Below are 21,018 nucleotides of genomic sequence, written 5' to 3'. Positions count from 1 at the left end.
ATGTCTCGCTCCATCCACCAACGCCACGTTGCACCACAGACTGTCCAGGAGTTGGTCGAGAGACGGTCGGGAGACCATCCGCCACCTCATCAGGAGCATGCCCAGGCATTGTAGGGAGGTCATACAGGCACATGGAGGCCACACACACTACTGAGCCTCATTTTGAGTTGTTTTAAGGACATTACATCAAAGTTGGATCAGCCTGTAGTGTGGTTTTCCACTTTAATTTTGAGTGTGACTCCAAATCCAGACCTCCATGGGTTGATAAATTTGATTTCCATTGATGATTTTGTTGTCAGCACATTCAACTATGTAAAGAAAAAAGTATTTAATAAGAATATTTCATTCATTCAGATCTAGGATGTGTTATTTTAGTGTTCCCTTTATTTTTTTGAGCAGTGTATATAAAATGACTGAAAAACTGCCAATGAATGTCATCTAGGAGACTTTTGATGTGCAAATCACTAATGAAATGCCATTGAAGAATACAGGTAAGCAGTTCCTCTTGTGATTGATGCAAAAGCTACAAGGAGAAGTCAAAGAGATTGTTTGTTCTTTAAACGATCTCTGCCAGGGTGGGATCAAGCAGGCAGATGTTAAAGGAAAGATTAGTAATTGAAATAGGAGACAACAGCTCATGTTTCTGACTCGAAATGACACTTTTTCCAATGAGGTTCTTAAGAGAAAAAAAAAAGTCAAAAAAGCAAAATTTGGACCTATAAATTTGGACTTTGGACCTATAAGTTATAGGGACCCTTGGTGTTCTGTTGAGAATACCATAAACTGTGCAAACATTGATATAACAAGGGCAAACTATAATGCTTGGTCAGCATGGTCAAATAAACAGAAAGAAGTGGGACTTCTAGATAGTGTCTTCAATAATTTATTAATTTGTAAGTATTACAACAAAAAATATGTACAGAATGTAAAAACATATTGGTTGTAACAACTTCACACATTTAAGTCTACCATGACAAGCGAAACTGTGGTGAAAACTTGCATCATGGCTAGCAGCCTCAGGCCTCGTGCCAGCAGGCATTTCAGTTCCAATGCCATCTGAACATTGGGTTGAAATACAGTCCCCTCTTTTGATCTACAAAAGCGTTGTGTTTTCCAACGGTGAACCACCTCCATGAAACAAAGTGAACTACAAGGTAAACTAAATTAGAACTACCATACGTCACTGGACGTATGGACTAGACCGTGTCGGCACAACAACTTGATAAAAAAGGTGGGAATGTTTATCAGGGGGAAAAAGCCACTGTAAAGGGCTGAACGTAGTCCGTGCGGTGTCCAACGTATAGTATAACAGGTCCATTTCTCTGTCCTCTGGACTGACCGTCACTGGGAAACCAGAAGCAGGTCCTCTGGGGTACAAAATTCCCATAAAATTCCAAGGAACACCAACAAGGTCCATTCTGCGGGCGAAGCGCCTTTCGGAAGCTCAGACGCACAGCTCATCTCTTCTTCTTACTGTGTCTGAGCAGCTTCTTCCTCTTTAGGATCATTTCATATAGTTTCTCCAGGCCGGGTTGGAGCCCCTGACCGTTCAGCGCGCTGCATCCCTGGGTGTGGTGCAGTGTGGAGTTGCTAAGCTCGTGGAGGGCCAAGGCCTTCTCCACCTCCACAGCAGAGACTGCAGAGTCCAAGTCCTGCTTGTTGGCAAGCACCAGAATTGGTACTCCCTGGTTCTCTGCTGAGCGACTGATGCGGTGGAGCTCCACCTTGGCCTCCTCCATACGCTCAGTTTCTGCAGCATCCACAACAAACACCAGGCCATCGGTGCGACGCGTGTATGACTTCCACAGGGGCCGCAGCTTCTCCTGACCACCCACGTCCCACACCTGGAAGGTGGTGGTGGCCCGCGAGCTTCCAACTGCTACTTTAATCCGTTCAGTGTTGAAGCCCTTTGTGGGGATAGTCTCCACAAATTCCCGTAGCTTTAGTCTGTACAGCAGGGAGGTCTTTCCTGCAGAGTCCAGGCCGATGACGACCACATGCAAAGACTGGAAGTTGGGGAGGAAAGGAGTGTTGGGGGCGATCTCTGTTAGCTGGTTGCCCATTTTGGCTGGTTGTCTGGCCCCGATAGTGAGGTGGCAGACTCTAGTAGCGGAGGTGGAGGGTGTCTCCAGAGAGATGAAGCATTCACACCTACTTCAAAGGCAGCGGTTGCAGACCAGAAGGCAGACGACAAAACTCACTGATGACCTTGTAAAATGAAGGAAACGGGCAAGTTTAGTTATGTTTTATAGATGGCACCGTGGATGACAATAATTTATATGTTTAGTCTACTGACTATGCTTCGAAGAAAAAAAAAAGTCAATTTCAGTTAGCCACAAGTTTTTTTCTCAAAAACAACCCTGCCTATCGTTCCATAGCAGAAAAAAAACAGTTCCAATATGGAATTATACGGAACTGCAGTTGAATTGCCATTACTGTTTGACAACAACACTGGCTAAAATCATGTACTTTTTTACATGGCAATACGAGTAGTGTACAGTAAGCATTGTCAATCTCTTATCGCACTATCTGCAGAAAAATCTATTGACCACATTGAAATGTTGTTTTGTCAACAAGGCACAGAATATTCTGGTCCCATGTATGTAACGTTAAGGTTACTTCAGCAAACTTCTCTGTCCTGTTGGTTCGTTGCATATGCGGCTGCATAGTAACACTGGTGTCGCTAACGTTAACTAGCTAGCTAACCTTAACGCGAAAAAAAAATAGTAGAACACTTTAGTTAAGTGTTTGCAGTCTAGGTAGATAGTTGGGTAACAATTATTTAGTTTTACGTAATTTCAGTGGCCAGTTACTGTGCTGCACTTGCAATGCTGGCTCTGTCCGTGCGAGAAACAATATCGAACCGAGTCGGGACACCTAGCGTTAACGTTTATTAGTCGCACCGAACCTAACAAACGATGTTAGTTAAAACATTACAAGATCTTACCTTTATAGCGTTTCTGTATTGAGTCAGACAACATAATTCCAACACAGATAAGCGCAAATCCACACTGAAGAAGAATAATTCCAAAAGAAGCGGTGCTAGAACCAACAGTGTCCATCTACTTGAATCTCCAGACAAGGAATGGAACCAAAGGTGCTGAGCGCAACTGAAAAACACAACCCCCACCAGTGACGTAACGAGAACACTCCCCGTCCCAGCCTCCCCCTAATGCAATGAGTTTTAAATGGAAAGTGCAGTGACCTCTGACTTGTGAGCTCTTATCGACAGTTATCAGTCTATTGCTATGGAATTGTCAAACTAAAGCAATAAACAAAGTAGGATATTGATTATGTGGGTATGCTTAGCTTGGTTGGCTGTCTTGCCTTTTTATTTAGTCCGTACATAATTGTAAACCACTAAACAGTAACCTATTTCATATTTTGACATGAGACATCATGTTCAGTAGCCTATGAGAAATGTATACCAGCACAAAATCATGGAAATATGTGTATAAAGTAGTTGGTGTAGCCGCTTGAGGTCTTTCTGCTCTGAACAAAGTTGGGGGCAGCAAGAGGACAATGGGTCGACTGTGGCAATTTGAATGCTAATGCCTTTGTAGTCTTTTCCTTGAACAGCACCATGATAACATTTCAGGAAATGACCCACTGGAGTTGGAGTGCCATGTATTCATAAGGCATGTGTTATGAAACCAGCCAGATCATATCAGCATATCTGGGAGGAATCTAGTTACTATTCTCAGCACAACACTTGCTGGTTGTAGCCTGTCATGAGGGGAGGATGCAAAACTGTGTGCAGATTTGAAAATAGAGTGGTTATCAGATGTACCCACAGTGCAGCCAATGGAGGGCAGATATCACACATGGGAGTTAAATGAAAACTCACAGGGAAATTGAGATTGAGAAATTGTGTCAGCATGTGCAACAATAATTATCTTTCCTGCAGAGTAGGATTCCATGCCGAAGGGTCTGCCTCGGAGCAGAACTCACTAATTGCACACAGTCAACGTTCAAATCACTGACAAATTAGCTTTCATGTGATGCAAATCAAATAATATAGAGAAAAGGCGTGTTATACTGTACTTCTTCTCTCATCTTAAATTCACTCGACCTTCGCACGCACACAACACAGACATTTTACTGTCATTATCACAAGGGAACAACCTCAATATACAATGGGCAATTATTCATTGGCGTTACATTTATAGAGCAGTTGCTATCTTAACAGACAATTGGAAAATGATAAATTGGGTACCAATTCACTTTTAGGACTGAATATATCATGCAGAATATATGCCTCCAGACTGTATTATGCCAAAGGAGCCGATAGCCTAGTGGTTAGAGCATCGGGCCAGTAACAGAAAGGTTGCTAGATCAAATCCCTTACGCTGACAAGGTAAAAATCTGTCGTTCTGCCCCTGAACAAGGCAGTTAACCCACTGTTCCTAAGCTGTCGTTGTAAATAAGAATTTGTTCTTAAACTGACTTGCGAAGTTAAATCAACAAAAGGGGCTATGTTTTACTAAACATGACAGTAGCGTCCTCTACCGATTAATATGGGAAATACATCCATAAATTGTGAAGTTTACACCTGAAATATTCACAGGTGCAAAACTATTGCAGAACGACAACGCATTTGGTAAGTTACCAAACGTGCATTGCACATATAACATGATCAAATGGGTTGGAGATTTCCAGACTCCTCAGCTGAGAATTGTATCTCCAGAGGGTGAACTACTGGGGTGAGTACTTATTTACCTTTATCTCTGACGCCACCAACTCAAGAGAGCGTTCAGTTGCTAGGTAACTTGCGAGGCAGGTGGGAAATACTTGAAGCTGGAAAATTGAGGTACTCAACGTCATCATTAGCTACCTGCTTTAGGCTGCTGAAGTCCACCATGCCTCTGAGGGCAAAACAGATTTTTTTCTCTCCAGGGATTGTTATAAGTAAAATATCCAATAATTCTTTGTCATTTAAAAAAATCAACATAGCAGATCCAGTACATCAAGAGGTTCATTTTAATGTCTTAAATGATTTTCTTTATTTATTGGCTGTTAGTGTGGTTACTCTAGGTTAGATTCAGCTATTGTCTTAAAAAACAAACATATTCATTGAAACTCCTAATGCAGCAGTGTGGAGACAGAGAGGGAATAACATCAGTGGTCTCTGTTTATATTAAGACAAAGACAAGACATTGTGTTGGGCTGTCATTAATCAGAATTGGTGATATAGGGGCTTGTCTGTCTATCAGGTTACAGCACTGGCACTGGGGTTTAATGATAGTTAGCTCCACTCTCCCACAGATGCTGGTGTAGGATGTCTGCTATGCATTGGGAAGCCCGGCAGACCATGGTGGACCGCAGGATGTCCAGGGCCAAGCAGCAGGCAGGCTACCGTCAGTAGGCTTGTTCCATAATTGATTAACACCGGAGTTGGAAACCAAATTCGAACATGGGACATCCCTGTGAGGGGTCAACCTCAATTCCTATTATTCATTTTGAAGGTTGTGTCCCTCTGGACATACCTTACGCCTCGGCTGAATGTTTCATGTGTGCCAGCACTGACCGAGAGCCGATGAATAGCCTTGAAATTCAGGAAAACATCAGAATCCCTCACTCCCACCATAAGGTGGCATTAAATATCATTGGTTTACTGACACTTACATATTCAAGCACCTCTTGAAACAGCAGAGAAAGGTGCTACTCTGTTCTTATTCAAAGTTAATTGCTGCAACAGTCCATTATCACTTACAAATAAGTTTGCAAGTTCCTGGTCTTAATTTGGCATTGAGAACAGGGATCATTGTATGGGATCTCAACTCCACCACACTTTGGATGTTCAACATTGATAGGTATTCAGAACATGAAGGCCATTAACACCTGTCTAAATGGAGGGTGTAAAACTGATCCCTCCCTGTCTGTATGCAACTGTTTACAAAACTGTGAAGTAATGTTCAACACCCCTAGTTATATGCAAAATATCTCAGGTGCATTTGGTGTTTCTGCTGCATGTCAGGTTGCCTCAAGTAAACAGCATTTACAAGTACCTCTTGTTTGTGCAGATGACAAAGGACCCTTCAGAGCCAAGCTCAAAGCCACTGGCAGAGTCTAACGCACCAGCTCAGCAGCCAGGTAATATCTAAATGTTTCATTTGCACCATTTTTTGTTGTGCCTAAAATGGTGACAAACTACTAACAAAACCATATTCATTATAAGCCAGACATGCTCATGTTATGTCTCATGACTCGGCCTGTCAGAAAAGGGACTTTTGAATACTTATTTGTAAATCTCTGACCCAGCAACCACAACCATCTTCTGACTGTAATTCAGGCAAAGAAGGTAATCAAATCTCATAAGCAAACAATTCCATGCCCAGAGGCTTCTGTTTAAGGAGTTATATGTGGACTCATGTTCCAACATGACTTTGCCGTGTTGTCCAGCAAGTAGCCCACAATACCAGAGCCATTAATCCCCAGTTGACTCCAACACTTTGAGAACAATAGAATTACAATGTACTCTCCAAAGCCTTCTATTGGCTCATGAATATCTCTGTAATCTGGTAGCTTCTCGCTTGTAGGCACATCAATGATTTCCATTACCTGAGTCAACAGCCTACCCCCCAAAGGTGACATGAACACACATCCTCACCACAAACAGAAAAACCTCCCATTTAGGAGGAATGCTCAGATCGGAGTGGTCTACACTAGTCAAGTTTCCCAACTCCAGTCCTGGGGAAAACACAGGACCACAGCACAAGCACAAAAGACGTTTATGATCTAAACATCAATACTTGAATCAGGTATGTTAGTGCTGGTATTGAACAAAAATGTATGGTCACGTGGGATCCCAAAAAAATAGAACCAAGTGTCTATACAGTTTGGTCATTTTAATGGCTCTAGCCTGGCCAAACCAAGTCTCCACAGTTAGCAGAGGGGGTCACGCTCTACCATCCGCTCATTAGAATGGGGTCTGTTAAATAATAAATGGGGCCATGCTCTGCACTCCTACCGTGTAGTTGCTCAAATATCACAGATGAGGAATTATGGGGATTGGAAACCTGAGGTTTGTGGCAGGCAGCCAAGTCTTGGGTTGTGTTGAGTAGAAACAAACAGGAGAAAACGCTTGGTTACAAGTTCAGGTAATGGTAATAATATTCTGTTTCAAAAATACATTTCCCTGTTTAATTCTTACTGGATGCAACCCCCAGTGAGTGCCTGTCATGGGTGAGAAAGGACTAGAAGTAGTTGCCAGCCCGTTGACATGGGTCACGTACAGTTCATTTGCATGGCCAGCTGCATTGTGCTATTTCGCAGGTGAATTATGAACTGTGAAACTATAGTCTCAGACAACTGAACCAGTTGACAGGAAGGATATGTTCTTAGTAACAGAACACTGATTACAACATATCTGTACAAAGTCTTGGAGTACTCTATGAGCACCTTTGATGACTTCCTATCTTGACCATTGTATCCACTAACACGCCATTATCTTCTCCTTGTCTTTCAGCCGTGAATGAATGTTCACACTCCAAAAACAAGCTCCAGTACAGTGCTAAGATTGACAACAGATACTCAGTGAGTGCATGTGATACGCTGTGATATGTATTATTGATATACAGTACATAAAATTATAGGAGTGTTTTTATTTCTCTACTTTAGTCCATACAGTACTCCCAGCAGTGGTGAAGAACCCATATCCAGTCATTGGTGAAGAAGACTAATATGGACTGCACCCAAATATCGTCAAGGCAACTTTCTGTGCAACTTCAGCACCACTCAGTGGCCATTTCAAAATATGACACCCTTGACCAAACAAGGAAGGTGGAATCGCAAAGCCTGAAATAAAATAGGTATTTTAAAGTATTCAATACTGTATTCTATTATTTATTTCACTGATCTGACAAAGGTGAAAACAATGCACTAAAACCATTCATTCAAGGAATAGAGGAAGTAAAGATTGAGTATTTGAACAGGGCACAGAAAACAATTGCCATGATTATGCTGTAGTGCAAGAACAAGGGAGTAAATTAGTTAGCTTCCACATTCCAAAAACCCCCCTGGTGACACTACTAGTACATGTGGATTCCTAACAACCTTTCCCCCCACCCCAATAATCCCATTTCAGTGACACATAAAAACCATAGGTGAATTAATATCCAGATCTTGTTATAGCTGTTAGAATTAGCATACAATTAGAGATTATGGCTTAACATACAAATGCGTGGTCTGTAGTCAATCCCAATGGTGTACAAATCAGACAGAACTGTAATTCCGATTTTATGCCATAGAAAAGTTCTATATGGTCTCTACCAGTCATTATGTGATCAATGCTACATAGTTATGCATGCATTTAAGAATGCTAAATGGTTTTACCTACTTTAACAAATTAAAACGCATGCAAAAGTAATGTACTTGTTTGTAGAAGTGCACCGACAATCTGTTTTATAAGAAATTATGCAAAATTATAATATCTAAAGTACTCCTTCAAAAATGTGTGCAAATTTGTAGTCCACTCAAGTCTTTCAGTTTCTTTGAAGACAAAACAGAGTAACCTTCAGTAGGATGTGGCAAAAAAAGTCATTTTCACAGCGCAGAGCCTCCAACCACAGCAATGACCCTACTTAAAAAGCAAGTGCTACAGAGGTGCATAGGGAAGACAAACATAACATTTCAGAGCTTTCATTTTAATTTCAAGCTCCACATTTTTGTAGTTTCTTTCATCCCCATAACTTGAGGGACATTTGCATTTTTCAAGAAAAAACAACTGTCTTTTGACCACACAGTTCACCTCATGGCCTACGCCTCAATCATCCCGCCACTCATGGAGCCCTTGGTCTCAGGGTGTAGGGTTGATGAGGTGGGGTGTTGTGGTGTTAGACCCACAGTCGATGTATTCAAACGTGTCCAGGGAAAGCTGCTCAAAGTGGGCCAGGTAGTAAACAGTCATTGACATCCTGAGGGAGGAGGTGGTTACAGATTATACAGTTTTTCATCTATTATTTATCAAATGTAACGATAATTTATGTAATTGTACCAGATTTATGTCAACCAGCTATCAAGGTTTCCTAACCATAGACATGAAATAAACTCTCCCTTGAGCCATCACTGTAAAAACTGGGCCAAGTTAACAAGCAATACAGCCCTTTTATATCCCTTCCTCAGATTTGAACCACTGATAAGAAATAGGTTAGTCACTGACCCCATTGGTTTACTAGGTGGGCAAAGTTGTGTTGGTTTATCATCAAAACATTTAGTCATGAATTATGGTATTACATTTTTTTCCACTGAACAGACTCAACATGATTCTGGTTCATTGTTGAATATATGCATTATAATCTAAATGGCTAATCTGTGGGAGCAAAGCTACATTTGAGGGGCGTTTTACCCATACTGACTGGGCACATACTCACTGAAGATGGACAAATAACGTATGGATCTTGATTGTAGATTTCTTGCAGTAATTGCTGGGAAAAAGAGAAAATAATGAATACCTTCAGGATTTCCTTATGAAAGATATGATTTCAAAAACAACCCACTGGGCACAAACTCATTGAATTAGCGCTGTTGTTTCAACGTAATTACTTCCGGCGCCGACAGAGATGGCCGCCTCGCTTCGCGTTCCTAGTAAACTATGCAGTTTTTTGTTTTTTTACGTGTTATTTCTTACACTAGTACCCCAGGTCATCTTAGGTTTCTTTACATACAGCCAACAAGAACTACTGAATATAAGATCAGCGTCAACTCACCATCAGTACGACCAAGAATATGTTTTTCGCGACGCGGATCCTGTGTTCTGCCTTACAACCAGTGTAACCGAGTGGATCACATGCAGCGACCAAAAAAAAAAACGACTCAGAAAAAGAGGGAAACGAAGCGGTCTTCTGGTCAGACTCCGGAGACGGGCACATCGTGCACCACTCCCTAGCATTCTTCTTGCCAATGTCCAGTCTCTTGACAACAAGGTTGATGAAATCCGAGCAAGGGTAGCATTCCAGAGGGACATCAGAGACTGCAACGTTCTCTGCTTCACGGAAACATGGCTCACTGGAGAGACGCAATCCGAAGCGGTGCAGCCAGCGGGTTTCTCCACGCATCGCGCCGACAGAAACAAACATCTTTCTGGTAAGAAGAGGGGCGGGGGCGTATGTCTTATGGCCAACGTGACATGGTGTGATGAAAGAAACATACAGGAACTCAAATCCTTCTGTTCACCTGATTTAGAATTCCTCACAATCAAATGTAGACCGCATTATCTACCAAGAGAATTCTCTTCGATTATAATCACAGCCATATATATCCCCCCCCAAGCAGACACATCGATGGCTCTGAACGAACTTTATTTAACTCTCTGCAAACTGGAAACGATTTATCCGGAGGCTGCATTCATTGTAGCTGGGGATTTTAACAAGGCTAATCTGAAAACAAGACTCCCTAAATTTTATCAGCATATCGATTGCGCAACCAGGGGTGGAAAGACCCTGGATCATTGTTACTCTAACTTCCGTGACGCATATAAGGCCCTGCCCCGCCCCCTTTCGGAAAAGCTGACCACGACTCCATTTTGTTGATCCCTGCCTACAGACAGAAACTAAAACAAGAAGCTCCCACGCTGAGGTCTGTCCAACGCTGGTCCGACCAAGCTGACTCCACACTCCAAGACTGCTTCCATCACGTGGACTGGGAGATGTTTCGTATTGCGTCAGACAACAACATTGACGAATACGCTGATACGGTGTGCGAGTTCATTAGAACGTGCGTTGAAGATGTCGTTCCCATAGCAACGATTAAAACATTCCCTAACCAGAAACCGTGGATTGATGGCAGCATTCGTGTGAAACTGAAGGCACGAACCACTGCTTTTAATCAGGGCAAGGTGTCTGGTAACATGGCTGAATACAAACAGTGCAGCTATTCCCTCCGCAAGGCTATCAAACAAGCTAAGCGCCAGTACAGAGACAAAGTAGAATCTCAATTCAACGGCTCAGACACAAGAGGTATGTGGCAGGGTCTACAGTCAATCACGGACTACAGGAAGAAACCCAGCCCAGTCACGGACCAGGATGTCTTGCTCCCAGGCAGACTAAATAACTTTTTGCCCGCTTTGAGGACAATACAGTGCCACTGACACGGCCTGCAACGGAAACATGCGGTCTCTCCTTCACTGCAGCCGAAGTGAGTAAGACATTTAAACGTGTTAACCCTCGCAAGGCTGCAGGCCCAGACGGCATCCCCAGCCGCGCCCTCAGAGCATGCGCAGACCAGCTGGCCGGTGTGTTTACGGACATATTCAATCAATCCCTATACCAGTCTGCTGTTCCCACATGCTTCAAGAGGGCCACCATTGTTCCTGTTCCCAAGAAAGCTAAGGTAACTGAGCTAAACGACTACCGCCCCGTAGCACTCACATCCGTCATCATGAAGTGCTTTGAGAGACTAGTCAAGGACCATATCACCTCCACCCTACCTGACACCCTTGACCCACTCCAATTTGCTTACCGCCCAAATAGGTCCACAGACGATGCAATCTCAACCACACTGCACACTGCCCTAACCCATCTGGACAAGAGGAATACCTATGTGAGAATGCTGTTCATCGACTACAGCTCGGCATTCAACACCATAGTACCCTCCAAGCTCGTCATCAAGCTCGAGACCCTGGGTCTCGACCCCGCCCTGTGCAACTGGGTACTGGACTTCCTGACGGGCCGCCCCCAGGTGGTGAGGGTAGGCAACAACATCTCCTCCCCGCTGATCCTCAACACTGGGGCCCCACAAGGGTGCGTTCTGAGCCCTCTCCTGTACTCCCTGTTCACCCACGACTGCGTGGCCACGCACGCCTCCAACTCAATCATCAAGTTTGCGGACGACACAACAGTGGTAGGCTTGATTACCAACAACGACGAGACGGCCTACAGGGAGGAGGTGAGGGCCCTCGGAGTGTGGTGTCAGGAAAATAACCTCACACTCAACGTCAACAAAACTAAGGAGATGATTGTGGACTTCAGGAAACTGCAGAGGGAACACCCCCATCCACATCGATGGAACAGTAGTGGAGAGGGTAGCAAGTTTTAAGTTCCTCGGCATACACATCACAGACAAACTGAATTGGTCCACTCACACAGACAGCATCGTGAGGAAGGCGCAGCAGCGCCTCTTCAACCTCAGGAGGCTGAAGAAATTCGGCTTGTCACCAAAAGCACTCAAAACTTCTACAGATGCACAATCGAGAGCATCCTGGCGGGCTGTATCACCGCCTGGTATGGCAACTGCACCGCCCTCAACCGTAAGGCTCTCCAGAGGGTAGTGAGGTCTGCACAACGCATCACCGGGGGCAAACTACCTGCCCTCCAGGACACCTACACCACCCGATGCTACAGGAAGGCCATAAAGATCATCAAGGACATCAACCACCCGAGCCACTGCCTGTTCACCCCGCTGCCATCCAGAAGGCGAGGTCAGTACAGGTGCATCAAAGCTGGGACCGAGAGACTGAAAAACAGCTTCTATCTCAAGGCCATCAGACTGTTAAACAGCCACCACTAACATTGAGTGGCTACTGCCAACACACTGTCAATGACACTGACTCTACTCCAGCCACTTTAATCATGGGAATCGATGGGAAATGATGTAAATATATCACTAGCCACTTTAAACAATGCTACCTTATATAATGTTACTTACCCTACATTGTTCATCTCATATGCATACGTTGATACTGTACTCTATATCATCGACTGCATCCTTATGTAATACATGTATCACTAGCCACTTTAACTATGCCACTTGGTTTACATACTTATCTCATATGTATATACTGTACTCGATATCATCTACTGTATCTTGCCTATGCTGCCCTGTACCATCACTCATTCATATATCCTTATGTACATATTCTTTATCCCCTTACACTGTGTATGACAGTAGTTTTTTTTTTGGAATTGTTAGTTAGATTACTTGCTCGTTATTACTGCATTGTCGGAACTAGAAGCACAAGCATTTCGCTACACTCGCATTAACATCTGCTAACCATGTGTATGTGACAAATAAAATTTGATTTGATTTGATTTATTAATTTGACAACGTATTGTGACGTGGAAACTACTTTGATTTGAAAAGTCATCAACTTGTTTTGAGGGTGAAATTTCAACCACAGGACTATGTATGTCATCATGGTAACCACATTTGAGACATTGTATAAAATGTTGAATTTGTACCTTTAAAAACAACGTCAGACATCCAACATTATATCCACTATCAGAAAAAAAACAATAGGCTGGGCAGCACCTCCTATTGAAGAATTCATCCATCTACAGCTACCCTTGAGTCTCCCATCCAGGGTTTTAACCAAGCCCAGCCCAACTATGCAATTTGTCATTGACTACTACCAATGTGCTATCGTCACTATTATTATTTAAAACTAAATAAATTCACTGTTGCTATCGAAGTCATTCCAAAAGGTTTAACAGAGTAAATTAAAATGTGATCATACTTTATCACTTATCTTTAATGATGCTATTTAGTCCTATAAAGCATTTGCAAAGTCATCAACAGCTGTTTAAAATCAACCCTGAATTAATCTAAAAATAGACAACAAAATAGGCCCAGTATTTCAAGCTCTGGTTGACTTCAAATTTAATGAGGAGATGCACCTTCTGCTTGACAGTTCCATCTGTGCCAATGACTTAGGCTGACTTGAATTCCAAATGTATAATCTCCATCTTAACCAAAAAGTTTAAGTTTGATTTGATCCTATTCTTTATTTAAAGTGCATTTAAAGTTTAATTTAATTGCATTCTTTAATTTAGATTTTTGGTTGAGATGGCTTCATGAATACAACATAAAATTGTTCATTTGTAGACAAACTGGAATTAAAACCAGACTTCAGTGGCAGTCAGTGGCACAGATGGAACTATCCAAGCAGAAGATTAAAATCTTCAAACATTTAAATTTGAAGCCAACTGAACACAATTCAATATCACTTTTGAAATACAATAGCCTATTAACTTGTCGACAAGTTAACAAAATGCTAGGATGAATGCTGTCTCCAACCGATCTAAAAATTTGAAGTCTAGAAGTTGAAGTCTAGAGCACCACAGTTGAGGTGTCATAATACCTATGAATGGGAAAAATGAATGGTGGAAAAACCACAGGGAATTTTTAGAAACACTTCAAATAAGGGCGGTTTCTCATGTAGACTTACCCTGGCATGACCTTTTGGAAACCATGTAAATCTCTTGGACAAGGTGACTAATCAGATTCGAAAACGCTAATTGCATCAAAGTAGACATCATGCAAAACTACAAAACCCTGCAAGCTCCTGCGCGTCATCTCTAGCTGACACCTTTGCTAACAGGTAGTTTCAATTTAAAACTTGCACAAGAAAGTTAAAAGAAATCAGGTTTCAAAATGTAGCCAATATATTAATTACTACATTTAGATAGTTAATCCAGAGATTCTTACCTTTGCCTCGATTTGGCAGTCTCATCCAGATCACGGCATTTGTAGTTCTATATGATAGCCACATTAGCATTTCATTTTTTAGGGGTCACCTAGTCCTAGAGACTACACGGTTATCAAAAAGATCATGCCAGGGTAAGCCTACACAAAACACAGCCCTTATTTGAAGTGTTTCTAAAATCCCCTATGGGACAAATGTGTGGTGGAAAACGATTGGAACCATTTCCTTGCTTGACTGCTAGGTTTTATGGGTATTAGGACACATACAGTGGTACTCTATTGGCCTAAGCCAGTGGCTCGGATGGAACTAGCCAAGCAGTAGATCCAGGTAACTGCCAAAATAATGGAAACACGTGCGTAAACAAGAGATAAAAAGTATATTGAAAGCAGGTGCTTCCACATAGCCATGGTAGTCAAAACCTATCTATGCCCAATAGGATGACAAGTCCCCCATCCACAGGGCACGAGTGGTCACTGAATGGTTTGAGGAGCATGAAAACAAGGTGAACCACATGCCATGGCCATATCAGTAAGCAGATCTCAATCCAATTAAAACACTTATGGGAGATTCTGGATGCAGTCTATCACAGTGCCATTCGTTTTGTCACTAAAGCACCTTACACCACCCACCACTGCGACTTGTATGCTCTGGTCGGCTGGCCCTCGCTACATATCCGTCGCCAGACCCACTGGCTCCAGGTCATCTACAAGTCCATGCTAGGTAAAGCTCCGCCTTATCTCAGTTCACTGGTCACGATGGCAACACCCATCCGTAGCACGCGCTCCAGCAGGTGTATCTCACTGATCATCCCTAAAGCCAACACCTCATTTGGCCGCCTTTCGTTCCAGTACTCTGCTGCCTGTGACTGGAACGAATTGCAAAAATCGCTGAAGTTGGAGACTTTTATCTCCCTCACCAACTTCAAACATCAGCTATCTGAGCAGCTAACCGATCGCTGCAGCTGTACATAGTCTATTGGTAAATAGCCCACCCATTTTCACCTACCTCATCCCCATACTGTTTTTATTTATTTACTTTTCTGCTCTTTTGCACACCAATATCTCTACCTGTACATGACCATCTGATCATTTATCACTCCAGTGTTAATCTGCAAAATTGTAATTATTCGCCTACCTCCTCATGCCTTTTGCACTCATTGTATATAGACTCCCCCCTTTGTTTTCTACTGTGTTATTGACTTGTTAATTGTTTATTCCATGTGTAACTCTGTGTTGTCTGCTCACACTGCTATGCTTTATCTTGGCCAGGTCGCAGTTGCAAATGAGAACTTGTTCTCAACTAGCCTACCTGGTTAAATAAAGGTGAAATAAAAAATAAAATAAAAAATTCTGGAGCGCACCTGAGACTGCATTTTCCAACATCAACAATACACCAAATTATGGAATTTCTCATGGAAGAATGGCATTGCATTCCCATAGAGTTTCAGAAAGCACACACAGGTCTGTGGAGATCTTCACAATTTCTGTAATCTGTGCAGAATATCAGTTGCACCATATACTTTTAATGTAATCTCAACTGCAATCTAGGCCATTTGGTTCTGCTTTTAGAAGTGCAGTGAAAACAATCTGTTTTATACATAAACAAAATATGACATTGCATTCCCATTTGAACTTTGCTGGGTTTTTAAAAATGGTTGAAAGCAGTGAGACATTTGGGGTGATGACGACAACCAAAAATCTGATCGTTTTTCCATTGGTTGTGCTTTTAGATGGTTGAAAGCATAGTGACGATACATTGGAAATTCATCTAACTTTTAGCTGTCTTTTTGAGTGGGTGAATATAGGTTGTAATCTCATTGATCAAGATGTTAGCCAAATTTTAACCAAGTACCCACGTTTAAATGACATGGTGTGCCCAATGGGAATGCTTTTGACTTCTTTCAGTCCAGAGGCACTTTCATTTTGTGAATAGGAATTGCTATTGCTAGTGACAATTAGCCTGCAACACATGGAGGAAATGGAGATAAATTACACATGCCAGTGCTCCCAGCTAAGCAGGTTATGCTAGTTTATGTATGCTTATGTACTTTTGTAAGACAAATACTTAATCAATCTGTTCAGACATTTGACAGTCATGCCTCAGACTTGCTCTAAATACAAAACACATTTCCAGTTTTGCTTTGTCTTTATACATTATTCAAAACAACTAGCCAAGAAAATGGCAGAGAATAACTGTCTGTAGAGCACACAAAATCAATTCTCACGTTTACAGCGAATGAGTTACATTACTTTCACATGACAACATGCCACAATCAAAATAAGCTTAACTTTACAGCACAACTAAATTAAAAGGACTGCGTCACTATATTGTAAGTGTGTTACAATGGCACTTTGTGTAACCAAACAGCCACAAAAGCAGCTTTATATCTCACTACTGACTCGATGGAAGATTCAGCACCAGACATAGTATAACCTTGGTTAAATTTGTACTTACTTCAGACCCTCCTCCACTAGCGTGACAGGAATCTCAAAGGCAAACTGTCAGGGGAAATAAGGAAGAGCGTTAGTGAGTAACAATACTTAGAGGCTTACAGAAGCTAACATCTCTGCAGTATACCAGTTGGTAATGAGGGGAGGTGCTCACCGTTTTGTCCGTGAGAGGTTTGACAGTGGTGACATTTTTCATATCAGCCTTGCCCACAACCGTTTTATCAAAAAGAGCCTGCACTGTCAAGTTGTAGGCCTGAACTGTAAAGAAGTTGTCATTGGTAATATTCAGGATGTTCTGTGATGGGAGAGAGACAAGGCGATTATTACATTAATCTCCAAAAACACTCCAGTGATGCAGAGGAAGAGACATGAGGCCAATACTTTTATGGCATAGCCCAGATAGAAACCGACTGTGTGGTATATGAATGAATAAGGCCAATGAGGTCTCACCGTGATGTTCATTTGGACAGTGGTCGGGGTGAAGTAAACATAGACAGACTTGACAGCCACAGGTGAGAGGATGACACTGCGAGGAAACAAGAAGAAGAGGACCAGCGAGCTGACCAGCAGGCACAGCGTCACCGACACAGTGACATACAACTTCCTGTAGGGGGACATGATATGTACAAGTTGAGTATTGATTGAAGGCCCAGCGCAGCAAGAATGGCTGCATTGCATTGGCCATTTTAACATACCGCAAGCGTTTTCATGCAGTATACACAAACACCTCAATATGTTTGTGTGTTTGATATCATATTGTACAACAGCTGATGAAATTAACACTGTAAAAGTGTGCTTTTTTTGCTGGTTGAAAATGCAATCTACACAGGATCTTCTAATCAGCAGGTTTGCATGGGCAGAAGTTTTAGATTTCCATGGTGACATCACCATGCAGTTAGTAGTAGAGGTCAACCGATTAATCGGAATGGCTGATTAATTAGGACCGATTTCAAGTTCTCATAATCGGAAATCTGTATTTTTGGGCACACATTTTTAAATATTTTTTATTAATACCTTTATTTGACTAGGCAAGTCAGTTAAGAACATTCTTATTTTCAATGATGGCCTAGGAATGGTGGGTTAACTGCCTTGTTCAGGGGCAGAACAGACAGATTTTCACCTTATCAGCTCGGGGGATCCAATCTTGCAAACTTACAGTTAACTAGTCCAACGCAATAACGACCTGCCTCTCTTGTTGCACTCCACAAGGAGACTGCCTGTTGCGCGAATGCAGTAAGCCAAGGAAAGATGCTAGCGAGCATTAAACCTATCTTATAAAAAACAATCAATCATAATCACTAGTTACCTACACATATGGTTGATGATATTACTAGATATTATCTAGCGTGTCCTGCATTGCATATAATCTGCATTGCATATAATACAAGCATCTAAGTATCTGACTGAGCAGTGGTAGGCAGAAGCAGGCGCGTAAACATTCATTCAAACAGCACTTTCATGCGTTTTGCCAGCAGCTCTTCGTTGTGCGTCAAGCATTGCGCTGTTTATGACTTCAAGCCTATCAACTCCCGAGATGAGGCTGGTGTAACCGAAGTAAAATGGCTAGCTAGTTAGCGCGGGCTAATAGCGTTTCAAACGTCACTCGCTCCGAGCCTTCTAGTTGTTGTTCCCCTTGCTCTGCATGGGTAACGCTGCTTCGAGGGTGGCTGTTGTCGTTGTGTTGCTGGTTCGAGCCCAGGGAGGAGCGAGGAGAGGGACGGAAGCTATACTGTTACACTGGCAATACTAAAGTGCCAACAAGAACATTCAATAGTCAAAGGTATATGAAATACAAATGGTAGAGAGGGAAATAGTCCTATAATAACTACAACCTAAACCTTCTTACCTGGGAATATTGAAGACTCATGTTAAAAAAGGAACCACCAGCTTTCATATATTCTCATGTTCTGAGCAAGGAACTGAAACGTTAGCTTTCTTACATAGCACATTTTGCACTTTTACATTCTTCTCCAACACTTTGTTTTTGCATGATTTAAACCAAATTGAACACGTTTCATTATTTACTTGAGGATAAATTGATTTATTATATTAAGTTAAAATAAGTGTTCATTCAGTATTGTTGTAATTGTCATTATTACAAATACATTTTTAAAATGTATATATTTTTAAAATCGGCATCGGCTTTTTTGGTCATCCAATAATCGGAATTGAAAAAAAAAATCATAAAAATCGGTCGACCTCCAGTTAGTAGACCAATAACAAAAAGCTCCAAACCTCTGCAAATAACAGCCAGTTTTCCTGTCTTCAGTCATGCTGCATTCAACTGCTAACTTGCTAACTGGTTGTTATACACATGCTGCGTTCCATGAATCAGCAAGTCGGGAGTTCCGACTAGCATGTGAACGTGGCATTACGACCACGTTGCTATAGAAAGTTAGCTAAAAAGCTTATTAATGGAAATCTATTACAGTAAGTTAATTCATTGTTACCCAGAAATTATTTTGGGGAAAAAAAATGGCTTCATTGCATTGGCCATTTTAACATACCACAAGCGTTTTCATGCAGTATACACAAAACACACCTAGATACAGATGCCCACTCACGGAAAGCAATAATACTTTCCACACACACTGAACATCTCTACACACCATAGACTTAAAAATACCGTCTAAATGATGCATGTAGGTAATAAAACAATTGTTGCTGTAAATCTCAACATGGTCTTACGTGTGTTGTGGTTTCAGCCTCTGATCGGAGCAGGGGATCACTGCCACCAATTTGCTCTCCTGGCCTCGTGGGATGCGGCCCGTGCCCTGGCAGGTTGGGCAGTCCAGTGTTTCCTCAGAGTGTCTCCTGTTAGAGGTCTTTCTCCTGTCCTGCTGGGGTACGATGGACTGCTCATCATTCTCACTGGGTTGACTGGAACCAGCTCCCATGCCTGCTAGAGACAGTCATTTATACAGGTAACTGCCAAAATAATGGAAACGCCAATATCGTGTCTTAATAGGGCATTGGGCCACTACGAATCACCAGAACAGCGTCAATGCACCTTGGCATAGATTCTACAAGTGCCTGGAACTCTATTGGAGGGATGCGACACCATTCTTCCACAAGAAATGTCATAATTTGGTGTTCTGTTGATGGAAAACACTATCAGACGCTGTTCCAGAATCTCCCATAAGTGTTCAATTGTGTTGAGATTTGGTTACTGACACACACACCTGTGGGGACATATTTGACTCCCCTTCAAAATCCTATTTACCCTAACCATAACCTCAAAGTCACTGAGCTCTCTTCTTCTAGCCAAAATAATAGGCAACTGGGGATTTTTTATATGACCCTAAGCATGATGGGATGTTAATTGCTCAATTAACTCAGGAACCACACCTATGTGGAAGCATCTGCTTTCAATATACTTTGTAGCCCTCTTTTACTTTGAAAGTTACCTGTAATGTTAGTTGCTTCACATCAATATAATGATACTTTACTATGTGATATTTGTGACGACAAAGGATTATATTCTGTGTATGTGCTTTGCTGTCTTGGTGTATTTCACAATGGAGATGATCTTAAATGCATACAATTATACGATGTTTCATTATCTTCGCAGACACCGAACCAATTAGATCGAAGTCGGCTTTGTCCATACATCAGACAACACCTTATGTGAATTAATTCTACAATTTAGTAAATAACCGATACAGAAATTTGCCTACGCATTTACAACACTCCGCATACAAGTCTTGTGATGAGTTTCGTTTCTCTGCCACCCCTAAAGAAAACAACTTGTTGCATTGTGTTTACTTGCCTTGTTTTTGGAGTGTTACGATTTATAAAGACGGTGCCGTCGTCAAGATTATCTGTAATTTAACTCCACACCATATGCCTCACAGCAGTCGTGGAAAATAGTCTAATATTCTTCTTATGTTGGTCACATACTCACTGAGCAGTGGCGCAATTTCCTATCCAGATGAGGATGACGCAGCGTAATTTTGCTGCCACCCACAGGAAATAATTAAAGCGGCTATATGTAGCTTTTTGGGGAACACGACCAAATTCGCATAGAAAGATGAGTTCTAGATCTGTAATTTTCATTGAAAGAAATCTAAGAAGCGGTAGATGTGTTTTATTTTTATGCTTCCCGTGATTGTTTCATTTTTGAGTCTTTTACTTTGTTTTGTACACCAG

General features: G+C 41.9%; 2 protein-coding genes across 4 annotated transcripts; both read right to left on the bottom strand.

Annotated features, from left to right (window-relative positions):
- Positions 1 to 867: 867 nt before the first annotated feature.
- Positions 868 to 3,109, bottom strand: LOC112258785 (ADP-ribosylation factor-like protein 4D). Its single transcript, XM_024433362.2, has 2 exons — positions 2,948 to 3,109; positions 868 to 2,208 (listed from the first exon to the last, which is right to left on the bottom strand). Exon 2 carries the CDS (start codon positions 2,061 to 2,063, stop codon positions 1,458 to 1,460), a length of 606 nt encoding a protein of 201 aa, XP_024289130.1. The 5' UTR covers positions 2,064 to 2,208; positions 2,948 to 3,109; the 3' UTR covers positions 868 to 1,457.
- A 4,715-nt stretch (positions 3,110 to 7,824) lies between these two features.
- Positions 7,825 to 20,834, bottom strand: LOC112258784 (transmembrane protein 106B). 3 transcript variants are annotated; one of them, XM_024433361.2, is made up of 7 exons: positions 20,774 to 20,834; positions 19,558 to 19,768; positions 17,320 to 17,473; positions 17,024 to 17,164; positions 16,874 to 16,917; positions 9,372 to 9,425; positions 7,825 to 8,915 (listed from the first exon to the last, which is right to left on the bottom strand). In XM_024433361.2, exons 2-7 carry the CDS (start codon positions 19,764 to 19,766, stop codon positions 8,798 to 8,800), a joined length of 720 nt encoding a protein of 239 aa, XP_024289129.1. In that variant the 5' UTR covers positions 19,767 to 19,768; positions 20,774 to 20,834; the 3' UTR covers positions 7,825 to 8,797. The 3 variants fall into 3 exon arrangements, with proteins under 3 accessions (XP_024289129.1, XP_024289128.1, XP_024289127.1); XM_024433360.2 differs by having other exon boundaries at positions 19,558 to 19,771; positions 20,639 to 20,828; XM_024433359.2 differs by having other exon boundaries at positions 20,639 to 20,827.
- Between the last annotated feature and the right edge of the window lie 184 nt (positions 20,835 to 21,018).

Source organism: Oncorhynchus tshawytscha, linkage group LG09 (genome assembly GCF_018296145.1).
Source record: "Oncorhynchus tshawytscha isolate Ot180627B linkage group LG09, Otsh_v2.0, whole genome shotgun sequence".
In the NCBI taxonomy this organism is placed as follows: Eukaryota; Metazoa; Chordata; class Actinopteri; order Salmoniformes; family Salmonidae; genus Oncorhynchus; species Oncorhynchus tshawytscha.
Note: the sequence above shows the minus strand (reverse complement) of the source record. Positions and strands in the feature narration are given on the sequence as shown.